This window comes from Photinus pyralis, unplaced genomic scaffold (assembly GCF_008802855.1).
Source record: "Photinus pyralis isolate 1611_PpyrPB1 unplaced genomic scaffold, Ppyr1.3 Ppyr1.4_LG7, whole genome shotgun sequence".
NCBI lineage: Eukaryota > Metazoa > Arthropoda > Insecta > Coleoptera > Lampyridae > Photinus > Photinus pyralis.
The window spans coordinates 34,900,948-34,925,896 of record NW_022170738.1 but is presented as its reverse complement, the minus strand read 5'-3'; the positions used below and the strand labels follow the sequence as shown (position 1 = coordinate 34,925,896).

At 35.1% G+C, this 24,949-nt stretch overlaps 1 protein-coding gene across 1 annotated transcript in view; it reads right to left on the bottom strand.

Moving 5' to 3' along the window:
* Positions 1-22,113, bottom strand: part of LOC116177484 — a gene marked incomplete at its 3' end in the record, with an annotated part of 34,936 nt that extends 12,823 nt beyond the window's left edge. The window contains 2 exon segments of the mRNA XM_031496471.1: positions 21,568-21,661; positions 21,807-22,113. Of these exon segments, the coding sequence (XP_031352331.1) occupies positions 21,568-21,658 (91 nt within the window).
* Positions 22,114-24,949: the final 2,836 nt, after the last annotated feature.

Sequence of the window (24,949 nt, the reverse complement as noted above, 5' to 3'; positions counted from 1 at the left end):
GACAATATTATTATAATTGCGTAAACTTTGGGAGGTAATGAGAGGCTAATAAAACGCATGTTAACGCGTCTGTAGACGGCCGAATACGAACAGGAAATAGAAAGTATTTCTTTTTTTTCATGCAATTAGTGATTTCCAAGCGCATTGCAAAAACATATTAACTTTGCAATGCCACTTCTCTGTCAGACTAGGTTAGTTCCGCAAGATTCGGCCCACTTAAAAAATTTTCAAGTTCAATTTTATCGCACAAACAAAATGTGTTATTTAGAAATTATTTAGTCATTCCTGGGCGTTCATAAAAATACACAAATAATTGAGTAATTCGCAAAAGTTTTTTTAGAATAATCGGATTTGGTTTTATTTTTGTAGCAAAACTAATAAACGAATGCTGGTTATTAGTATGAGATGCATTTCCTTTTTTTCACGTAAGTATAAAAATACGAATTTTCAACAATAATTTAAACACATACGCGAAGGAACAGCAAACCAAAACGCAATTAAACAAACTGATATTAAAACTTATTATGATAAATAAACAACTTTTTTCGAATCTCTAAATCTAGCGGCTGGTTAAAAGCAAGTTCGCCGAAGTTGAATGACGCCATTCTATTGTAAATGGTGTTAAAAATAAAGCTTTGTAGGCATAAAGTAAAAATTTAAAGACAATTAATTCGTGCATTTACTCACAGCAAAACCTAATTAATCGGGCAAAATTAATATCCATACAGTGGAGAATTAGTTCTTCATTCCTGTGCATAAATAATATCTCGATCATTACTTTAGAAAATTCAAAGTCGGTTTGCTTGTATTCACAATTGACTGGGGTAGTTTTTTTTACTACCATTCACTCATTCCCCCCAAGTCTTTGGTCCAAAAACGATAACCACCTTGGACCATGAATAAGTTTAGTGTATTTTGCTTCATGCAACAGCAAACTGGCACATTCACTAATTGTGTGGGGTAATACCTAATAGACCGAGAGATAACGACAGATTTTGTGCGATGATTTTTAAACGTCTATCACTGCAATATTCTCTTCAGCCCGTTCTATTTTTATGTACAATGTACACCTACAACATCAAGTCTGCTTTGTGGGGTATTTGTGGGTTAGTAACCCTGCTTACGGAAGAAACTACAGCATTGTCGTTAGCTGTTAGCCTTAACGTCGATGCCGAAGTGATAAGTAGTAAAATTCGCGCTCGTGTTATAAATATTTTTCTTTTCAATTCTTTTCAAATTATTAATTTGTCGAGTTGTAAACACAAAGCGAGTATTGCGTTTATATCCAAGATTATTTATTATTATTATAAAATATTATTTCCTAGAATTGTTAAATGTAGGGCAATTTATCGTTCATTTTTGTTTGCGTTGTTAAATCATTTAAGTGACAGTTCTGATTTAATTTATGGCTATAATTACTTTTGTTAAAATGTTGATGTAATTTATTTGCGATAACAGTGCGTTTTATGGGTGTTATTTGAGATAAGATAAATAAAGGATTTCGAATTTTGGAAAGTAGGATAGGCACGTTAAGTACTGAAGTTGGTGTGAGAGAGGGCCTTTTGTCAATTTAAAGGCCGGAGTGCTGTTCGTTGAAAGCCTCGAAGACGCGCGTTCTTTGTTTTACCTTTTTAAGGGTACGAACAGTTGTTTTATCTCGAGAAATCAACCGAGTTCGAATGCTAGTTTTTAGAAGACGTAAATGTTGGGTGCAGCAGTTTCATTGAAGTTTTCCTCTACTGTTTCGAACAGCCATTGTTTCATCAGTCGTATGTTTGGTCAGCTAGTTTAATTCAATTCAATAAATTACGTTCCTGTGTCCCGAAGAGGAGATAAGTTAGTTCTCTGTTGCAATTCGTGGTTTTTGTTCGGAATTTTGGAATTTTTACAGAAAACTGTAAGTAGTTTAAGATTCAGGTAAATAATCTAGTGTTTATTCGAACCCATTTAACGATCCAGATAGATATCTCATGCTTAATTATAATTAATGTTGTTGATCCGTGCCCAAAGTTTATTTCAGGTGTCTTCAAAATTTTTGAAAGTAATCCGTCTGGAATTTAAGGCATTTGATCGTCGCCGTTATTTGCCATAGAATTTGGAATTTGAAGTCAAGATTGAAAGTTTTCATTGTGCCGGGATTCAGATGTGTCCTGGAAAAATTTTAGTAAGAGAGATAGGTGTTTTGTGTATTGTTCATTTGGCCGGGTCATTGCACATATCATTGTTATTTGCTCGTCTAACGTCGGGCACTGCATTTATTTTTGTATGCGGTCCGAATGTTAGGGTCACTGCAATACCTATGTTATAAATTTACGTAGCATATATTTTTTAATAGCAAATGCTATTTTTTATTATATATTCTTAAGGTGCACGCCTTTGAGGATATAGAAACGTAAAATATTATTATATTACATAACAAAATTTAATATATAATCTGAAATAAAAGAAAATAGTTGTTTTATAATTAATTTTATAATTTCACTAGTTTGCTTTGAAAAAAAACGTTATCTTTTGTTAGCTATGTAACAGTAATTTATTGTATGAAAACCATTAAAAATGTTTAACTAAATCTACATGCTTAAAAATTATTTACAGTGGCGTGCGTCTGCAGAACTACAGTACTATTTTTCGTGAGGTATATTAAAGAATTTTAATGTTTTGAACAGCTAAATAAACAGACGCACGGCACTGCCCAGTGTTTTTAAGTAGATGTGTTGCAAATTTTTAATAATTTGTTAAACAATAAATTGCTTTGACAAAACTAACAAAATATTTCAACTCAAACCAGTAAAATTATAAAATTAATTAGCACAACTATTTTCCTTAATTGTAACATATGTAATGAAAACTAGTAGCTGCCATTAAAAAGACATTCCCCCTTAACATACAGAAGTACGCCACTGACCACAAATTTAAAATAAGTAGATTGATACTTGATAGTAAAGTTTTTACAATTGTGGATACCATAAAAGAAGTTTTTTGCAATAATAATAGCTTTTGAAGATCTATTCAGTGTTCCAGATAAAAATTCCACCCTGTATATGCACCGAAATAGAAAAAAGTAGTACGAAACCACGTGTTACATTACAATGCTATTGTAAATGGCGTTATACGATGCTACTGAAATTTCCCTCTAGTAACAATCGGAGTGCGGATATTAATGAACTGCTTATCAAGATTAAATTCCGTTTTCAGTTGCAACATAAATTAACAGCGGACAGCCAGCTATTACGAATATAATAGCGTATTTTTTTCAAAAATGCGTTCAAAATTGAACACGCTCGAATCTAGAAATTGGAATTGAATCCATCAAAAATACATTTCTGCAGGTAAATAATGTTAGTGAACGTTGGAAAGATAATATCGTAAAAATTTTGCTCAACTCGAAGGTCGCATCACACAAACAAATATATTATATAGCGCCCTTGAAACTTTAAAAGGAAACTCTTTCATTTTGTCACCATTAAATCTTTCATCTTGCTCCACGTATACATATTGCTGTTTATCCCGTAAAGCTCAAGCTATTGGTTCTCTGTCGCGTTATTTTTGTCATATTAAAGGTATTTTGAACTGTTTCTTATAGATATTTTATATCCACAGTAAAACTCGTTTCGTTTCAGTTGCTTTGGAGAAAAACAAAATAATTGCGTAATAGTCTCTGCTGGGCTTTAATGTTATTTGGTAACGTTGTCATTATGGTTCTAGTTTTCGTGTATTTAATGTGAATGTTTTGCTTTATGCTATCGAAAGTCTGTTGATGGCTTACCACACATGTACTATGCAATTTGAATTGGAAAAACAATTTCAACTGCAACCTCCAAAAAAGTTAGATACTTCACTCTAAGACTCAATGAACTCCTAAAGGGTGGTGTTAAAAAGAATTGCAGCTAGAAATTTTTTAATTTTTCATCTATATATCTCGGATTTTCATTTTCAAAAACAACAAAATGCGAAATTAAGACTTGATCACCCCTATGTATACGAGCAAAGTTTTGTGGAGGTAGCCTTCCTTAGCATATTTGAAGAAAATGTTTGTTTTGATTTTCCTTAATTTTAATTCTCTCTCTCTCCCTCTAGGACCTAGGTCAAACACACGTCATGATGCATAAGATTTTTAAGATATCAGAATACTGCAAATTTTCCACAATTAATAAACCGAAAATCGACATGACTCCATTAGAATATTTTTTTAAAAAAGCATGAAGAGAAAGGTTCTACCGTTGAGTGAAGGCATAGAGAAGCCCTCTATGGTGAAGGTACTCAACAGTTCTACACATTTTCAAGGATTATAAGAGCGCCGTAATTTAAATTTGTATACCTCCAAGGATACGTGCGATTCGCAGTCCACGTGGCTGACGAAGTATAAGCAATAACCAATAAATTGTATTGTTTGATAACATTTGTAACTTGCCATGATTTTCAAATGAACTTCAATTTAAATTTCAGAACAACTACCACATGTTAGCAACCTATCCAATGTGTCCAAGTTTCCCGGAAAACTCAAAGGTTTAGAAAAGTTTGGAAACATTGTCAGTGGGGATTTCTCAACTGTTAAATGAGGTTAACAGTAAAATGTATAAGACGCTTGCCTGCAAAATGCGAGGGATTTTGTCCAAGTTTCAATCGATTACGAAATGGAAACTAAAACGAAAATTAAAAGAGTTTTAAATAAAAAACCTACAACAGGTTATGGGCCCGAGTTTCTTTCAATGATCAATAAACTTTAATTGTTAACTTGAAAGTTTAGAGTGGTGATGTAATTTGAATTAGTAGAATGCGTAAAGGGCATTATTAAAATGATTAGAAATCCGGTGTAGATATGAAAAAGGACAACTACTACCTATAAATTGTGCGTTTAAAGGTCAATATTCAAAACATAACACTTTACAACTTAGTCATACCAAAGAGATATACTCCTTGGTCATACAATGTGACATGCGATTTTAAATTTCCCGGTTTTTATAATTTTGTGACCCCATTTTTTTTAATTCACCATATTTGCTAAGTAATGCGAGGGGTTGGTATAACAAAGCCTATTATTCTGAATTATAGGGAAATGCCGTTTTATAAGATCTACCCTAAACACAGCCGGTTTAATGGTAATACTTTGTATTAAATTTTTATTAACCTTAAGCCAAAGAGTAACTCTTTGCTTAAACGCTACCCTCCATCGTCGATTTACGCTCTTTTAATACTGTTCTAGACCGTTTCAAAGTGTCCTCAAATGTGGAAAAAGCCCGTTTGGTTTAGCTCGTCGAAAGCCTTTTGAAAGTAATTAAATGTTTGGTATTGAACATGTTGTTCATTAACTTTCAAAAGGAATCTCAGGCGGAAATTAAATGTCTTTGTATAAGGAATTGTGACGTTCGAGATGCTGCGTTTGAACAGGTTCCTTTTTAAAATCAATATTTGTTGAGTTTTCTATAAGAGTAATGAGAACATTACTCCAGTTTGTTTTTATTAGGGTTGGCTTTAGAAATCAGGGAAGAATGGCTGATATCTCTAGATCTTTCTGATGATTACCCAACCATTATAAAGCTCGACCCCGGTCGAACGCAATGGTGGGGCACCTAAATGGCATGACGCTTTATCCACGACAACTACCTTTCCAACTTTCCCGAAGGTTTAGTTACCGATTATACAAGGAGGAAATTTTATACGGAACACTGAATAAATCTTCAGAACAACCTTTTCATGATTTCCAAAATCATCCACATTTCCTACCAATCTGCATACTTCAGAATTGTGGTCAGTGGCGTACGTCTGCAAGTCAAAGGGGCATATATATTTTTTAATGGCCACCACTATTTTTATTACATATTCTTAAAGTGTACACTTTTTAGAGTATAGAAACGTAAAAAGTTTGCATAACAATAGAAAACTCAAATTAAGAAAAATAGTTGTTTTATAATTGGTAACTGTTTTATTTTTGATAATTTCGAGGACTACTGTATTTCTCTAAATTGTGTAGTATTTCGCCGTGACAAATTATCATTGGTTGGTTTTCGTACCCATTTCATTCTTTCTTGCGGTGCGGTTAAAAAGCAGTTGCGTACATCGCTAAAAATTTCAATGAAGATATAATTGCACCTTTTCTCCTATTTTTGGAGGCTATAAATTGAATTCATTAGTGGATGCATACATAAGTAGCCGCCATTGTTTTTACCAGTTTGTTATCTTATACGCGTTCTAGATCACAGCCATTCGAAGGTTGCAACAATTTAATTTCCAACCGTGTTTTCTAAATCGCCCTCTTATTTAATTAGAGGTATGTTAATTTTTGTGTTCAAAGGAAATTTTAGTGAATTAATATAATCGATCACTATTATTTTCAGTATTAGTATGGAGGTTCTTGTAAGCTCTGAGCTCTTAAGGACTCATAAAAGGTTATCAATCTTAAAGACTCTTCAAGGTTTGACTTTCAAGCACTCTTTGACTCAGTTTTTAAACTGCATTAACATTCTTATACGAAGAGCTTTATGTGCTCTTGGGTCTCCGCCTTAAACTAAATTAACGGCTAATAAACGGGCATCTCTTTAAAGTCATCTAGAAAGTTGTAAGATGTACTAGGTTTTGCCTTCGGGAGCTCGGGACGGAATGGTTTTACAGCTGAGGTTCATTCACCATAAACACCTTATAACCGCCATTATGACGCCGATTGAAAAACGGAATATTGTAATATCCTTCTGGTTTCCAAATAAGATCGGCTAACGTTCCTTAAAAAGAATCTTCCGAGCGATTCAAACAACCCTTTCGAATAGCCAGTTGAATCTTTCAGCAATCACGGAGGGTTGTGACAATTGTGTCATATCTATCGACCTAAAGCGAAAACCCAAAAGATCACCGCAGTACTAGCTAACGGAGGACTGCAGGCTTGTAGCCCTACAAGAATGTCGTTACGACTAATGACGAGCAACTGACAAGCCAAAAATTTTCAAAACGAAATTTGTGAAATTCAATCTTGTCAATGGTTGAAAACCGTTTAAATGCACTTGCAATATTGCACTTGGACATATCTGGGAAAAATCCACATCCCGGAATTCACATTTTAAACAATTGAAACTTAACGTGTTGAAAACAGGATAGAATGCGATTTTTTCACTGATAGAAGGTAATGATAACATAATAAACGATCAAACATAACTTATTTCGGCCATGCTTTTTTTCTGAAATTACAAAGCAGCGATTATACTTTCCTAAGTGACATTGGTTCTTCTAGCCGGATAAGTTCGATAGACCGAACGCTGTTCAATGGTTTCTCGAATAATTTTTTACATATCTTTTAAGAAATTCATCACATAGTCCGATATTTTTCGCAACTACAAAAACAATCCACACGAGGATTTCTGTACTCCATATAACAGAAAAATCAGCTTTCTGACTAACTATGACAGTAACTTATAATATCTACAGAAGTTGGCCTCGGCAATTCTGTCGTAAAAAACTTTTCATGTGCATCTATTTTGTCAACGAGCTCGGTTTATTAAAGAATTTCCCCTTTGAGGAACATTTTTATCGCCCCCTATTGCCCCAAATGAAAGAAATCTGGGATGTCTGAATGAACCAGCGTAAGGCTCTTCAGAATGAGTTTCGCTGACCCTCGCCCTAGGACATTTATATAAAAACCTAACAAAATAACATTGACTAGCAATTCTCATTTTTTTTATTGATGGCGATATTTGTCACTAAATCGTTACCGGCGCGGTAGTCGGAGATTCCACGGCGCTATCGCTCAAACTTTCACAAACTTGAGACTAAAATCAATATTGTCTCTAACAAATTGGACCGTACCCAACTCATTTGCAGTAATCTTTGTTACACTAAAATAAATGTTGACCCTTTCGGCGAAAGTTTTAGGATACTTGAATTTCCTATGCAATTTGAATAGTAAGAATGAAGCGGAAATCAGCACCCTGCGCTTTAATTAGGAAATAGAGAATAATAACATTTCTCCGCTTGGAACTTTGGTTTCTATAAATAGGTAGCTAATTAGTCTCTTTCATAGTTAATTCACGAACCAGGCGAGCGAATAAATATTTGAGGGTTTCTCTACAGCAGGGCAAAGAGAGTAGATTGTTTAAAAGTGTATCTATAGAATTGAATTTCCAGTAAGCATAAATAAAAAGTCAAAAATGTGTTGCGGTCGAGTCGCCTTTGGAAGTTCATCCAAAGGTGACTCGACAACTACTCATTTTTGATCGCATAGTAGCTACATGTAGTACGAGTACAAGGTTTTCTCTCAAGTTTTTCTTTGTCAAGATCTTTGATATTCATGGTTGATATTTGTGTTCAGGGCAGTGCGTAATAGTTAACTTTCTAGTCTAGTCTCTGTTGAGGTGATTTCAAGTTGGGTCCAAATATTGTGGGGAAACTACAAGGAGGTAAGTCGTTAGTGCCAATCTCAAGGTATTTCGCATGCGAATTGTCGGCTCATCATTCTGTTCGTTGAACGTTCTTGTTACGTTAAATATTATTTTTGATCAAAATCCGCCCCGATCTTTCGCTATCAGTTGACGGACAGCTCCTTCATGCAGGTGGCTTCTCGTTCATCCTTTAACAGTGATCTGAATGGATACTCAGCATCCTTCCTCGATACAGCTACATAAAATCCAGATCCCAACGATTACTTCTCATGCGGTACTTTCACATTACGCAACAACTTTAGGTAATATTTGCAATTACAATTTCGCCTCGAGCGGACTGCAGCTCTTGTGTATTAGCAATACGAGAATGGGTCCTCTAATTAAGTTTTCTTCTGTTTAACTAGTGGGTCTTATTGTGATATCGACTGAATATTGTTTGCGTTTTCACCTGTACTTTTTTCCTGTTAAATTAATGGTAGATGAGGTCGGACACAAAGCAATGCCATTTTGATGTTTTTTATGTACATACAATTTATCATTTTACCAATTGTTTTGCTTACTCAGCATTTTAAGTTGGAGGACCACAGATCTGTAACTAATTACACTTAATTGTTGTTTAACGTCTATGAGAGGAAAATTCGCTCTTGAGGATACATTACCTCAGTTTAATTGGCTTCCATTTGGACAAAGTGCGGCACCGCGAGTGTGTACTAAAATATTAAAATCAGTGTTCGCCACAGCGACATGAGAAAACCTCAGATCATGATTTTTTTACTCTTAGTAGATATCATATCAGCTTTGTGGAATAGCGGGCAGGGTTTTGGATTGAAATCCATGTAAGGAATACTAATGTTTTTCACAGAGTAGGCAATATTACGGTAATATCTTAGATAAATAGCATGGGAGAGTTCAATGTCGCCATTTGCGTATTGGTTTTCTTAGTAGAATGGTGAAACGTGCGATAACACCGCAATATTCCTGTGTATTGTTCCTGGCTTTCCTGTTCCTTCTTTTAGAGGTCGAAATTAAATCATATTAAAAGCATTCTTTCATTCCTCCGGGTTTTTCATTCTTCTCCATACTTCCAGATTCGTACGATTCCACAATTTCTTGAAATTCGTCATGCTTCAAATTTTTCGGATTCAAAATCTTTGATTTGATCGGTTCCTTACCATTCTGCAACTTCAGAGGCAACGCGGTATTTACTTCGCGAAATTCTTTCATTTTTTGCCAGTTTCTTCAGATTTTGGGCTCCCGTGATCGATCAGATTATTCCACTTCTTGGAATTATTCCGATTCGGCTGGTTTCTAAGTCTCCTCCCAAGTTTCCAGTTTTGGGGTTCTTCGGGTTTCTTCCTTTGGTTCGAATTTTTCCGATTCTGACACTTTCCGTTTGTGCAATTCTTCTCTTTAGATTCTTCAAGTACCTACATTCCAGGTTCATCGGCTTCTTCAAAAACATTCAAATTCTTCACATTCGTCAAAATGTTTAAATTCTTCAGTGTGGATTTTTTAAATGTTTTGTATGTTTTATTTTGATCAAATATTTCGGACTGCGTATTTTTACTATATTTTTTGAATTCTACAAATACTTGAGGTTCCTCAGATTCGTTAGCTTTTTCGCATCAATCATTACAGTGGTTCCATTTTATCGAATTCTACCCACTCTTTAAATTCCTTATATCTATCAGACTCTTAAAATTCTTTAGTTTCTTTACATTCTTCAGGCACTACAGATACTTTGGATGCTTCGGATTTTTCATATTATCATGGAGAATGAAATTTTTTATAATGCGAAAGGCGCAAAGTCAACGAAAATTCAATAAAGAACATCTTCTATTGGATTTTATTTTTGTGAAAAGGATCGTCGTCGAATTTGGACAGAACCTCCAAAGGCAAGTTCAAGACCTGAAGTAAGTGAGAATCCAAGCGACCTCTTTCAGGATTTTTTTGGTGGCCTAGCCCGGGCAATTTAATTAAACGAGCATTTGCTGCGACAGATTAATTTATGAACAGTGTAACTTGAACGGACGGACGGACAAAACTAAAGGGCACGACAATTAATTAGTCATTCAAATTTGAAAGCATTACCAATCAGAGTTTGTCACATTGATTTAGTACCCTTTCTAATCAATATAGGGTTAAAGTAAGTATTATACAAGCTACGAGCATTGTACAGTCACTAAATTAATGAAAATCGAACGAAACTAAATTATCCTCGAAAGAAAATTTGGAAAAAACTTCCATTTACTTTATTTCGTATCTACATTCCTCTTCCACTCCCTTTTCGCTAACAAAATTGCTTACAAATGAAATATAATATACGAAATGCATTCTGTTTATGTACCATTAAAAAGTAAATACAACCTTCGTATAAGAACCCCTTCAAAGACGTTAAAATATTTAAATATTTGATGCCTTGGATAAGGTAGTTAAAACAGATGGGGGAACCTAATTGTAACATCAAATACTTTATGTCAACTTCCTTTAACGAGACATGAAGCAAATTACAAAACCATTTTCGTGATAAATTTGAAATGTAAATTGACTAAAATTCATATAAAGAAATAAAAGGTCCGTGAGAAGTTTTCGAACAGCCAGCCGTTGAGTGTGACTGCTTTTACGACACTGTTTCCTTAAGGCACTCTTTAAATTTAATTAAATTGGAAATGAATGTATTCCGAAGTATGAATTTTCATGAAGTGCGTTTTGTGCTTGTCTACAAAATCGCATATCTTCACGTTCAAAAGCTCGTTTTGCTTGTCGTTCAAACCGAACTTGACGTACTCATTTATTGTAAAGCTCCACTTTACGTTTGGAGAAGGAATTAAGCTCGAACTTTTCGCGAACGAAACATGAATCTATCAACTGCTTGATAAATTAAAGTTGTCGTTAAGTACCTATGCGTCGGTCTTTTAAGAACCTATATTTTGGCACTTTAATCTCTCGTTTGAGGGATTAAAGTGTTCCTTTAATATGAATATTTACACCTTTGTCCGTAGATTTGCATTATTTTGAACTGCCTTTTACTTTTATTTAGTAACCTTCATTTTCAATTTACGTGCTTTCTTTTTTACGTTGAGTATGAGCAGCGATCCAGCAACATCAATAAAGGGCGTACACTACGCCTATTTCCCTAAGAACTTGATTCTTCTTACATTGTATAGTAGACATTAAATAATGTGTGTCAGACTGCCTTTAATAATGTTTCATGTAAAGAACTTCCTTCCCTTTAACCATCTATCAAGAAGCTAGTTAGAAGTTAATTTGCCACATAATAGTCTACAGATGGTCAGCTCAATAGTAGATAAGAAACTTCTCGAGTTATACCAGGTGTAACAATTAAGTATATCAACAAAACATGGGCGGTAGAAGGGACCAAAACACAGGCAAACGGCAAAAGGCAACCGGCACATTATAACACTTCTTCTCTTTAAAACATCATCCTTTCTCCCATTTTCGACTCCACTTCTTAAATTACAAAGCGGCTATAAACAAAATTAACCATCGTGCAAACTACGTAAATTTACCCCCTTAAATATAACACAAAAACAAAAATTTTTTAACTCCATTAAATAAATCTGTTAAAATTAAAAATTATTGATCAATTTACCATGAACTTAACAAAGCACTATTATAACTGACGACACACAATTTCGCAATTATCCATTGGTACTACCTAAACCTCCGCTGCAATCACCTTGATTCTATCTTCGTGCTGTATTTTTTTCCAAACTTTTTGTATTCCTGTTTTAACTAACTTTACCCATAGTATTCTGGGAAAATTGCAAATACATAATCCGTTCATGTCTCAGTTACTTTTTTCTCCCCCTATTTTTCTTGATAAATCATCTATGACCAAATTGTTTCTTCCCTGTGTGTACTTGATTTCAAGAGAATACCCCTGTAAAATTAAACTCCAACCGTTGAGTGAAGTATTTAATTACTCAATGCTCCAACGATTAAATTACCAAATTTTTAGTTTTAATTGAATTTTTCCAAATGGGCGCCAAATAAAAATGCTGCGCGCCACACGTTGGGCGCCAAAAATGAAATTCTGTATGCAATGGCAAACGGTCACTAGGCCACCCACAAAACACCTGCCCAGCTATCTCAGTTAACTAAAGTCGCTCACAAAGACAATTAACATAAATACATTAAAATCCAAAGTGAAGGAACTGAAAAAAGTTCGAAAAAACTAAATAAAAGAATTTTAAGATAACAACATAATTTGAAAAATTTTGAGGAGTCCAAGGAAGTTGATGTCTGAAGAAATTGACGAATCGGACGAATCTTAAGGAAGAATAAATTGGAAAAGTCTAAAGAATCCGAATCAGGATCAGAAAAATTCACATGGATAATATTATTTCGATTATTTAAGTTATTCACATTTTTTTAGGTCTAAAGAACCTAACGACCTTAATTAATTTTGATGCTCGGGAGAATTTGCAAAAAAAATTTAAATTAAATAATCGAAATAATAGAAAGAGTTTCAATGGGTGAATGAATGATTCTTATTTGATCCTAAAAAGACCTACATACCAAATTTCGAAACGATGCATGCAAACGGACTAATGTACTATACAAAACTATAACGGATGACAATCCGTAATAAATTTGCCTCTTTGTGTTGTAAACCACAATGTAAAACTGCCCCCCTCTATGGTTTTCACTTTGTATTTTATTACACATTTACACATATACCGCTTCATCGGAACGTGTACAGAAGTATGTCTAGAAGTAAACTTGACAACACGTGCATTTTGGATGAAGGTGTGTGTTGCGTCCCCAAACGTCCCAAATTAGAATTCGTTCCTTTAGTTATTCTTTTGAAATTCCTTTAAGAGTCCTTATTACGATTACCCCGTGTATATAATATTTCGATATTCTTTCAACGTCCCTCTTAGACAAAGGCATAGCAAGCAATTACATTGCATGTCATTTTTATTTTTATTTTATTTTATTAGTTTTATTTTCTCTCTCTCGCTCTCTTGTTCTGGGCCCAGAACAAGTTAGCGCCCAATTACAAAGTGGCCCGCATAACGCTTTTTATAGGTGCCTCTGCAGAAGGTCTTAAGTTGTTCTATACTACTCCGGTATGGTATTTATCTTACGAACTAGGAAAACTGCAAGAAAACCTAATTCGAAATAGCCGGCAGAATGCTCGAAACTTATCTAAGGAAATTTCCTTCTCTGTCACAGATGAAAAATTCTTACCCCAGCCCAGTTTCGAACACCCGACCTCCGGCTTTATAGCCCAACACTCTACTAGTGAACCACAAGTCATACAGTCCACACATAACAAAAAATATCGAAGCTTCGCCTACACGCACCACTGTGCATTTGCGAGATAACTGAAGAAAAATACCGGATTGTAAGGGGGTTTTGGGCAGACGAGGTTAGAGCTCACACGTATTATTTATGTGTAAATTTTATCTAAAGCTTTGTATACAATGCCATACAGCAGGGAACACAAAGACAACTATCGCTGCATTTGACCCGCATCAAGACCTAGTTAATCAATTTCCAATTGGCAAGAAGAAATGTCTTGCAATAATACACTTAAATCACTGCAAAACAATAAGCGGTCACGTTTCAGCATCCACCAAAAAAGAAGCAGCAATTGACGTGCACCACAAAAGAGCAACAATTGACGTCCACCACCAAAAGGGCCACAATAACACTCGTCTCTTCTATTTATAACAATTACCCTTTCCCACTTTTTTAACAAATTAACGGTCGTTGAACTGTAAACTGCATCTGTGTTTTCTTATCTTGAAACTAATAATAGCTTACGCTGTGATAATAAAATGTCTAATCTACGCCCGGATATAAACTTTTACAAATCCTACGCAATTATTTCCAGATGTTTAAATCTAGTCTTTTAACACGAAATAAAATTAAGCAAATAAATAAAATGCAAGGTGGCTATTTAATTAAAATAATAACTAACAATTCTGATACAGAACATTGATCTCGAATTCGAATGATCTGGTCGAAATTGCCCTTAATCCCAATTTAAAACCAACTTTTCTGTGTCATCTCTTGAACATTGTAAGCGAAATTCAAGCCATATGCCGTGTGCTCAAAGAGAGAAAGTAAGCAGAGCTAAGCCTGAAGACGGCGATAACCATTTATGGCATCCCTCTCCCTAGTCCCTAACAGCTACATGTGGTGCAGTCCCATCTTTCTGAAAGTACAAATTTACTTTGTTTAATGAAGATGTGGCAGAAGTGAGAAAAATTATATTACTTTAATTAGATTAAGAATAGTGAGCAAATTACCAGAAAATATGGAAAATACTATAGTCTTCTTGCCCTTAAAATCCATAGAAAGTTGAATTGTCTTAAATTGAAAAATGAATACGCACTTCTGAATGATTATAACCTGAAGAGCTGGCAGAAGTAAGAAAAATTTCGCTACTTTCATTATATTAAGATACACAAACAGCTGGGAATTTTCGTTATCCCAGTAGAGGCAATTGTGTTTGTTCAATAATCCCTTCCAGAAGAAAGTACATTCGTGATGTTTTTGAAAAAATTAGAACCTTAATCAATTCTTTGGAACATTAACTTGCAAAGGTCAATTCTGCCATCATTAAATGTCTAAACATCGGAAATCGCAGTCAGAACAGCATGTATGTAACATAATTCAAGTTATTTAATCAGGTCTGGGGGTTTTTCTTTAAATAAACACAGAATTTGAAAAATTTGTTAAATTGTCATTTTAATGTTAGTTTATTTATTGTAAATTTAGTCGGTAATTGGTTAATTCATTTAATTCTGTTTGTTGTATTTAGTTGGTATGATATAAATTCTAAACGGGTAACTAATGAAACATTTGTTTAATCGAAATTTTTACGTGAGAAAAATAAAAAATTGTTTTTGGACAAGAATTAATTAGTTTTTCGAAAAACAATGTCACGTGCGAGAGAAGCGGTGTAGGCGTTTTATCAGTTCTGGCGACGGAGAGGAATTCCGAATGTCGTCAGGTTGATGTTGAATTTCTTAGAATTTTTGCTTAAATAGAAAGAATGAAAAGCAAACGAGGCTGTCTCGTATTATTTGGAAAGCGAGCGTAAATGTCTGTAACGCTTCGAGTCGTTTAGGTGCATAAGAGTATAATGTTAGGATTCTCTTGTTGTGTCGGAACCTAGTTGTGCAATGGTGGAAGATTTTTTAATGAAAAAAACTAAATTGTGTAATTTGAGCTACTATAGTTAGGTAAGTGACCGCATACCATTGCATACAGCACTTATTTGGCGCCCAAAGAGGGTCCACAGCATAACATTAGTCATTTTCGCGGCCATTGGAATTGATGGCGTAAAATTTGCAGCATATTAACCAAAAACCTCCATTCTGCCCACTTCATCCATAATTCTCGGGTACCAAACTTTTTTATTACCCATGTCCTAAAATGTACGTATCAACTCCATGACATACTTACGCCCCATATGCCTATGGTGACGCGTTTCCGTGAATGCTCGAGCATATTTACGCCCATATCAGTTTTCAAATACATAAAAAAAGTCTCGCACAAGAAAAGCAAAGTAAAAAACACAGAACAACAAAATAAATAATAAAAGGTAATAAAAAAGAATGATTTTTGTAAACGCAATTTCGACACATCTAAATTGGCAGCGAAGTTGATATAAAGTCAAATGTTCTGTCGTTGTTTTTGAATATACCTGTAGGCGTTTTCAAGAGAAAAGAAAACACATGAAATGTGTCAAATTGGTTTATATTGTGTTTGCCTTGGTTTTTTAAAACGAATTCATAACCAGACCATCCAAATTTGATTTTGTAGATATTTTGTAAGAGAAAAAATAATGTATCACCCTCTTTCACTCCCGATGAGGGCTGAAGTTTAAAGTTGAGGTAGATGACGGTGCGGGGGTGAATGCCAAAACTAACGTAAACCTTCCATTACATTTCCGCCTAGCTATCTAAATTGGACGTGTTTTTACAATTTTTTATCAAAATTACAAATTACTTTTATAACTTCGATACTCTCTGAACTATAGTACCCTGATTTAAATTAGTTACAATACAAGTACAATTTAAAACGAAATAGGGGTTTATTTAAAGTAAGCAACCCAACTCAAAGCAAAAGCTCCAGAAGCTCCGGCTGGAGCTATTTGAATTAACTTTTCACCACGCGAATGCACGGATAGACGTGCTTTTCAGAGAATGCTTCTTAAGCATTTAATTAAAAAGTTGATGTATGATGGAACGTGTTTGAGTGCAAGGGTCGCGTCTGTATTAGTAGGTAATCGATTTTTTATTCTCGACAGCTACATTTAGACGAATCGATGCGAAATTAGTCTCATTTAAAGAACCAAAATTGTCGTGCAATTGGAATGAGATTCTCGATCGGAATGACTTCTATCAATCGTTATGAGAAAGTATGAGGTTTTCCACCGGAGTGTTTTATTCATAAGATTTTCTTTTAAGTAAAAGCAATTTTGTATCTCTTGTTCAAAAAACATTACTACTGCTGATCATTTCCCACCCCCTGCTGGAATTAGGTGGCACCAGAGCATAGAAGAATGGCTTTTGGATGTTTAAATTTATGTTACGAACAAGGAAATTGCAGGATGAGGATGTTTTCATACCAAATAAAGCTATTGATCTGTAAATATGTGATAAGTGTTAAAAAAGTAATAGCACGTTCAGACGTCTTGAACTTTCATCATAACTTTGCTGTCTTTTCGTTTCCGCAAAGACGCCATTTTATTTAAATGCATAGGAACGTCATGGTAAATCGCTGGTAACGTTAAATTTGTTTTGCTTACAGTTTGGCAGGTCCTTAAAAATACAATATTGGATTTCAATGTAGTTGTTAACGCAAAGGCATTGTTTCAAATTGTACGAAACGGAGAAGGTAACGGGATTTAAACAGGAATGTAACGTATCCTCGTAGGACTAAGTGCAATTGAAACTTAAGCTAGACAAACCAATGAATAAATCGATTTTCAACATAACACCTGTTCGATGTCCGACACTTTTGTGTAAACAACGTCGGTTGGACATTATTTAGGCTCAAATAGTACCGAAAATGATAACGGATCACCCTGTATAAGCGAATGTTTTGATTCAACTTAAATCTGGACGATTTCATTAGAAATATCACAGAATTGGTTTATTTCATCGGAATTGTCTATTTTTACATTTTAGAATTGTTGTTATCAATTGCATAATTTCTTGTTTAAAATTAAGGAACATCTGGTCGAGTGCATTTGTGCTATCTGATCGTGTTATCGCGAAAGTTAATTACTTCATGACGCACGTGGGTTTGGCGCTGATAACAAGGGATGTACGTGCACGATTCCTTTTGGCGCTTAATTTTTTTATGGAATAGGGGACAACTCAAGGGCTCCATATTAGTGTAATGTTGCATTTGAGATTGGCGGAAGTAGGAGTGGGAATGGTGTTCTGTTAAATACGAAATTAGAGAGAAAAACGGAGCTTGTTACTGTAAGGCGGCTGTATCGACGTATGCTGTTCACATCTGGATAGGCAAAGGGCGTGCAGATTCAGTTATTCGTACAGATTTTAATGCGGTTTTGTCAATGTACGTAAGGAAGTTACGTCAATTTGAAAAAGCATAACGAGGAGTTTTTAAAAAAGGTTTTCTTGTTAATAAAAGTTAAAAGTGTATCCCGTTCGAATAGCTACCATAAAAAGGTGTTATTGTGTTCAGCAGGCTAATTTGTTTTATTATCGTGCGTTCCAAAGAAATATGGGATACGTAAGCCATCATCAGCAATTGTGTGTGAGCTAAGTGTGCCGTTTATCGCAAACCTTGTTTTGACCAGATTAAATGGATGAGAACTTGAAGATCTGTTGCCCGGAAAAACGGTAACTGTCACTCTGGCAAACCTTGAACTAAATTATTTCGCGATGAATCTACTGATATGGTAGACTCTTTTCTAAAACTTCTCCGGATTAACTAACCGCGTAGTCTCTCAATTTACTTTTTTACGAAACACTGCTTGCTCTGGTAACCCAGACCCGAATGAATTAAAAATCTTACCAAAGAGTAACCATAATTACTCTTTGATCTTACTACGGACCACACAGTGGTTGCATCGATGGCTAAAACGCGAATGGGGGCAAAATCTCCCGGAATAGTAATTACCGATTAATTAACGCTTTTTTCTAGATGACTCCTAGTAATTTAGGAAACCATTTTTTGTTAAGAGAAAATCTGATTGCCGGTACCTCCCGAAATGGACGAACTTTAGGCAGTACCTTGTAACTACCCATGCTCCGAATTCTGCTGAATTGCATCTTTAAAATAGGTACTTGCTGCGTACTTTTTGGTCAGCTATCTTTACAACAAAACACGACTGAGATAATATTACCCCTTATTTTTTTGGGTCCTTTGTGAAGATATGTTTATGCGTGATTGAAGTGTGTCCTATTCTAAGTCTGTGTAGAATAATCATATCTTTTCTAGTTAATAGTAGTGGTGCTTTCCATCTATCAACTGTATCTTGAATTATGTTTAGATGTCTATCAGATTCTTGCCACTCCTTATTATCTGCGGCTTTCTAGGGCCGAGAATTTCCTAAAGTTATTAAAACGACAACGCGCTATATAAATCAAGTGATGCAGAAAAGACGATAATTATTTGCACCAACTACTTACCGATAATTACAATTCTCAATTTAATTCTGCCCTTTCACTTTGACACCTTGTAGACTGTCTATGATATGCCTAAACCGGTCTAACGCTTAAAATTTCAAAAATTTCAATTTTACCACTCCCTATAAAAAATTCGAAAAAAAGTTTATTTCACATTGAAATTTTTTTGTTGTATTAATTTTTATTTAGTTATCTCCTGTATAATGACGTGCTTTAAAATTTGAAAAAACAGAATAATTTTCGTCAAATATTAACGATGTAGTTCTCCATGTTTGTAGTCTTACGTTATCGTTAGTTGTTTTGAAGACCAAAGGCTAAGTTTAGTCAAGCTACGGAGAATTAATGTAGCCGATTACATATACCGTGTGTACCAGGTTGAACACACCACGGCTCGTGGATCCATTAAAAAAAAATACATTACTGTTTCCATATGGTGCGTTCTACCTGGGACACACTGTACAATATGTTTCATTTATACATAATGAATATATTTCAAATACCATCAATTAAACGAGAACTGTAATTGTTATAACACACCGACCTGGACCACTATAAATAAGGTCCACAACGTTTATTTTCAAAACTAGATAACCCGGAAGCGATGGAGCTTAGGTAGGTACATTATGCCTCTTACTTCTTACACATTTTGCTGAAAATTGGGAGAAGAAATGAAATATGGAATATACAGGGTGTAAAAAAATGCAATTTTAGTGTGGTTTGTGGTTTATGACCCTGTATAATTAAAATTATTACTGCCCAGTAGACATTGAAGAACCCCAAAACTTTTGTATAAAACTTTTTTCGATATCTTGTCTATTTTCCCCGATAATCGTAGGTTTCCAGACCTAACAGAAACCCTGTATATTGATTTTGTTAGTGAAGTAACATATAGAAATCTAAGAACTTTTTTATAAATTAATTTATTTATTGTTGCCGCAACAATTTAACGCCCATCAGTGGGGCAAACAGAGTTTTCGGAATTTTCCGTAGATACGTTTTTCCTTCTTTCCGATTTAGAAACTGAAAAAAGATTCTGGTGTCAATGAAGTAAAAAGTAAAAATACAAACTCGACGCCATAAGCAACAAAATTAGGTAATGGTTTCAGTTTCCCTGCTTCCAAAGCGTAGGCAATGTTGCTGACATTTCTATTGTTTACTGTGATAGATCGCCTTTCAAAAGTGTTTGAATTTAGTAATTCCCGTACGAAAAGTGGAGAATTACGGAAACGAAAACTAAGGGGAAGCACACACATACGTATAGGTGTGCTCAAAGAACCGAACAAACCAACGCCAACGCATTCTAAACGGAGTGACACCTGACAGTTGTGGCTGAGATAAAACAAATAAAAAGAAAACCCGCTTCCGCCATGCTAATAACCTTAATAGACTTACAGAATACAAGTCCTAATCAGAAATTAAGATCTTATTCGCGACCTTTTTACTCTCTGTGAAATCCAGCCCTCTAAGAGTAAGGTTTCAGATACCTACGTCATCACTGAAATCCGATTATAAACTCTATTGCATACTTAGATTTTAAGGGTAAACAAAGGTTACACAAGATTTCGTTTAAAGTTTAAATAAATAACGATCTCGTGTCAGAAGTACGTTTAGGGTACTCGAGCGAGGGCGACTACTCGGTCATTCTCTTTAAAAATTTAAACGTGCAATGCGCTCACACATTTCTTGAAATATGCTTAGATTGCGTGACAATTGAAAAATGATCTGCAAAGAAAACCAAGACCAATTTTCACTAATCTTACTTGAGTTCTTTAACCGAAACTTCAAATTAATTTTCTCAGAGCGATCCAATTTCGGCTCTCCATCCACCCCCTCGTCCAACCATCCGTCACCATTTACATGTTTTATGACCTAATCAATCGGTAAAGTAAAGTACTATATATTTATTCAATGTGATGTTAAAAAGGACTTGAATTGAACGTTATATCATTGTTTAAAGTATGATACCTAAACGATTGAATCTGCACCCAGAACGCTAATTTGGTGAAAGTGCTGTTAACATGATTAATACATGCACATGTCATGCACAAACATCTGCGGCAATTTGGGGGAGCATGTCACCCTCTTTCACCTACATGTTTTCTAACGCTCATTGGAATCAGTTTTTGAAAATGTCCGCTGTCAGTAGAAACATATCTTTATCATCACCTTCATTTATAAACAAAAACAAGTTTCCCGCAATCAAATTGGGCCAACTAATTATGTAGAATACAAGATTGTGTTCCACGCTCTTATTCTCATACATCCAGCGTGTAACCCAAATTCCTTCCAGAGACGTTTCAAATATGTGAATGACCACCGTATCGTTGTTTAATGAACGGAACGGCGTACTGATAAGAAACGAATATTTTTTGGTTTCACGTACCTACGTAAGCCAAACATCAATATATCGATTATGTTAAAATATAAAACTACGTAATTTTGCTAAAAGTTTTAAACCTGGAAGAGAGAAAAAAGCACCTTGGTCGCGTCCGAGGGAAAAAGATTGATAGCTAATCAGCCGGCGTTGAGGAAAATAAATTATTCACGAGACTTACCAACATTTCCTTCGGTATAGACCCCTGGGGGGCCAACGGTGGCAATTAGAAGAAGTAGAGCAAAGCGCAGGGCGCCGCTGGGCCCCTGCATGGCCTGCAATAAGAAGATTGGGTTAGTTCCGTTGAGGAAACGCTCTTCGAACTCGTTTCCGTGTGCGAATTACGGTGAAAAGGTGACGTTACAAACAGGTGGGTGTTTATTTAATCATGAAGGGGTAGAAGAAATGCGGGTTGTTTACCTGTAAGGAAGGCCAGTGCGGTTCACAGCATAGTTGTGATGACTTATAAAACACTGTCTTGAACACTAGATCGTCAAATATGACACAAAACGTTGGGACGGTCTAAACCGTCTTGATTTTCTAGTAGTAGTCTGTTAATGACGAAGAACGACGCTTAGCGCCGGCGCCCCCAAAGGCGAAGGCGTGCGTAGGTTGCAAAATCGATTCTGTTTCAGGGTCTGGTTTTGTGTCTAAATTTAATGCAAAAATATAACTTCAAATTGAAAGTAAATCACTGAATTTCGACAACTCAGTTAAGGAAGTCGTAGCATAGGCCGCGTTTATTTACTCACTGATATAAATTTTAAACCGACGACGCTTCCTATACATGCCAACTTTCCAATATGTGATAACAAAACATACAACCGCAAGCGATAGTAATTAAGCGATAAGCCATATGGAGTAGAACAGCAAAGACCTTTTACCGCTTTATGGAAAGTTTACTGAAAAAAAAGCATAATTTGTTTTTTTAATAAAAGCATGAAATTGATCAAAAAATTCCGTGGGAGACAAAAATGTTCACCCAGGCTTCCAATTGCAGTAACGAAGTATTCAGGACTCTCAAAATATGTTTTATTGATTGCAATATCTTGACATACGGTCGCAATTATAGCGAAGAACGCATGCCTGCACTTTTATATCAAAATCGTAGGCGCTCCTATCAAATTTGAACATTTAGCGTGGGTTTTAGAGATCTATAAATAAAACGCTAAAGGTATATGACGTAAATACAATTTCAGGATCACTATTACCAATTTCACATTTTGGAAAATTCGTCACTGGATCATCCTTTTGGAAGCTTCACGTTCAGTACAAGCACAAAGTGAAGGATACCTAGTGTCCCTAACTTTATCAGTTGTCCAGTCCACAGTCACGATGTCTCAAGGATTAAACTCCTATCCAAGCGTCAAGAGTTCTAGGTCTACTGTAAAGATTATTACAAAACTTGAAATGGTTTTCCGAATAAAGAAACAACACTCACTCCACTCATACTTTGAACACAAAGAAATAAGTTTCACTGCAAAAGTAAAAGTATACGCTTCTCAACTAAAAATCTCGCAAGCAATTAATTCTATCCTCTGTAATTCGATTTTGCATTTCTGAATGAAAAATTCGTACCGAGGTACACTATTTCCTTAATGACGTACTCATTAACGTCTGACTCTGAGAGTGCAAAGTTAAAAGCTTTAATGAACGACTATTGTACGGTTATGCTCCTCGATCGATCTTGTCACATGTGACCATATAAGTGCACATTTGAAATTTTGATTTGATGTTTTTAGTCTGAGTCCGTGTCCGGGTCCGGGTTAAGTGAAAGAGTCCAAGATAAGGATGTCTATCATGGGGATATCAGAAACCATAGAAGATACGAAGATGGTCAAATCAGGGAAAAGTTATCAGCTGTGAAGAAAACCGGAAAATGCCGATTACTTCCGAAAATATGACAGAAAAAGCGAAATTTGCCGATTTCGGTTTTATTTTTTTTCTGATATTATTTGAAAAGATACCAAAAATAAAAACCACTTTCTCACTGCCACTTTTTGAGCTCTACAAGACACCGTTGAACGATTTTCAACACAACGCCAACGTTTCGTTTCGGTGAAATCATCACCAACTGTATTTTTTTATATGGCCCGTAAAAAAAGCGCATACTGTGTTGAGTAGCGTTTTGTTTTTTATAGTATCTGTTGAAATAACATCTGAAAATAATAAAAACGAAATCGGCAAATTTCAGTTTTTTGGCATACTTTCGGAAGTAATCGGAATTTTCTGGTTTTCACAGCATGATGTTGACTCTTTAATTGCTTTTTCCTAATTTGACCATCTTCGTATTTTCCATGGTTTCCGAGATCCCCATGATAGACATCCTTATGTAGCTACCTTGATGCACCAGGTTATAGATCTTTGGGTTGCCACATTTTCATTAAGTTAATTTTTTGTTGATGTACTATGCAGCAAATTTTTAAGAACAGAAAAAAACAGTAGGGAGCGCTGTAAGTGCTTGTTATGCAAACTGTAAGTAATACGACATGTTTCACAACAAAATTGTTTTAACAGCAACGGGTTGCTGATTTTAATGCAATGATTATTTCATGGCTGTCCAAGCAAAAATTTGGGTGGTGTTTATTTGACTATTCAATTCATCTAACATTTGTCACATTTCAACCAGTGAAATGTCTCGATTTCAAATTGCTGCGCCAATGGGAACGAATTATAGTGATAATTGCACGTGTGGTATTTCAGCGACAATTCAACTCATGTATAAAAAATCGCATAAGCCGCAGTGCAATTGTCACTTTGACAGCGGCAAAAGTTACCTGCAACTTTTCCAGCGACAAATGCACTAGTGGTTTTTTCACTTATTCATTTTCGAACCAAATATCGCATTATCCTTTCCCATATGACTAGTATGACGTCTGTCAATAATTGATTAGTTTGGTGAATTTCTTGTTCGTGAAATTGTCCTGCCGAATTACACTCGAGGTTTGTATTTAAACCGAGTAAATTTGTGTTGTTGCAATTCAAATCTGTTGCCTTTTAGCAATTGAACTCGAAAAACTGTCAACCTAAAAATGCTCCACCTTCGGTGTCGCATTTTTATTAGTTGACAGTTTTTCTCGTCTAATTACTTGGCAACAGATTTTCATTACCTAAACAACCCAAATTTACTCGGTAAAATACAAATCTCTTGTGCAATTATAAGTGATTATTTTTTGACGTTTCTCGAAACCAATAGAAATGTTCAATTTCAGTCATTCATATACGTTCTAGCCAATCACAACATTATTATAGTGAGAATAATCTACTTACATTATTCCCAGCGAGAATTTTTCAATGTACATTGTTTTTAGTGAATGACAACCACATGACAACTATTTTCTTGATCTGACGCGTCTGTCATAAATTTTCAAGAAGCTCGTAAAATGAATCGCAAACGTTTTAGTGAATCATCAGTCGATGAAATAAGTAATATAATCATTGTAAGTAAATGTAAGTGCATTTAAGAATATGTAGGTACCCTAATAAGCAACGCGTCTGTTTGGAAACAATTTCAATTATTTTGCGACGAATTGAGGGGCTATACATTGGAAGAAACCGCAAAA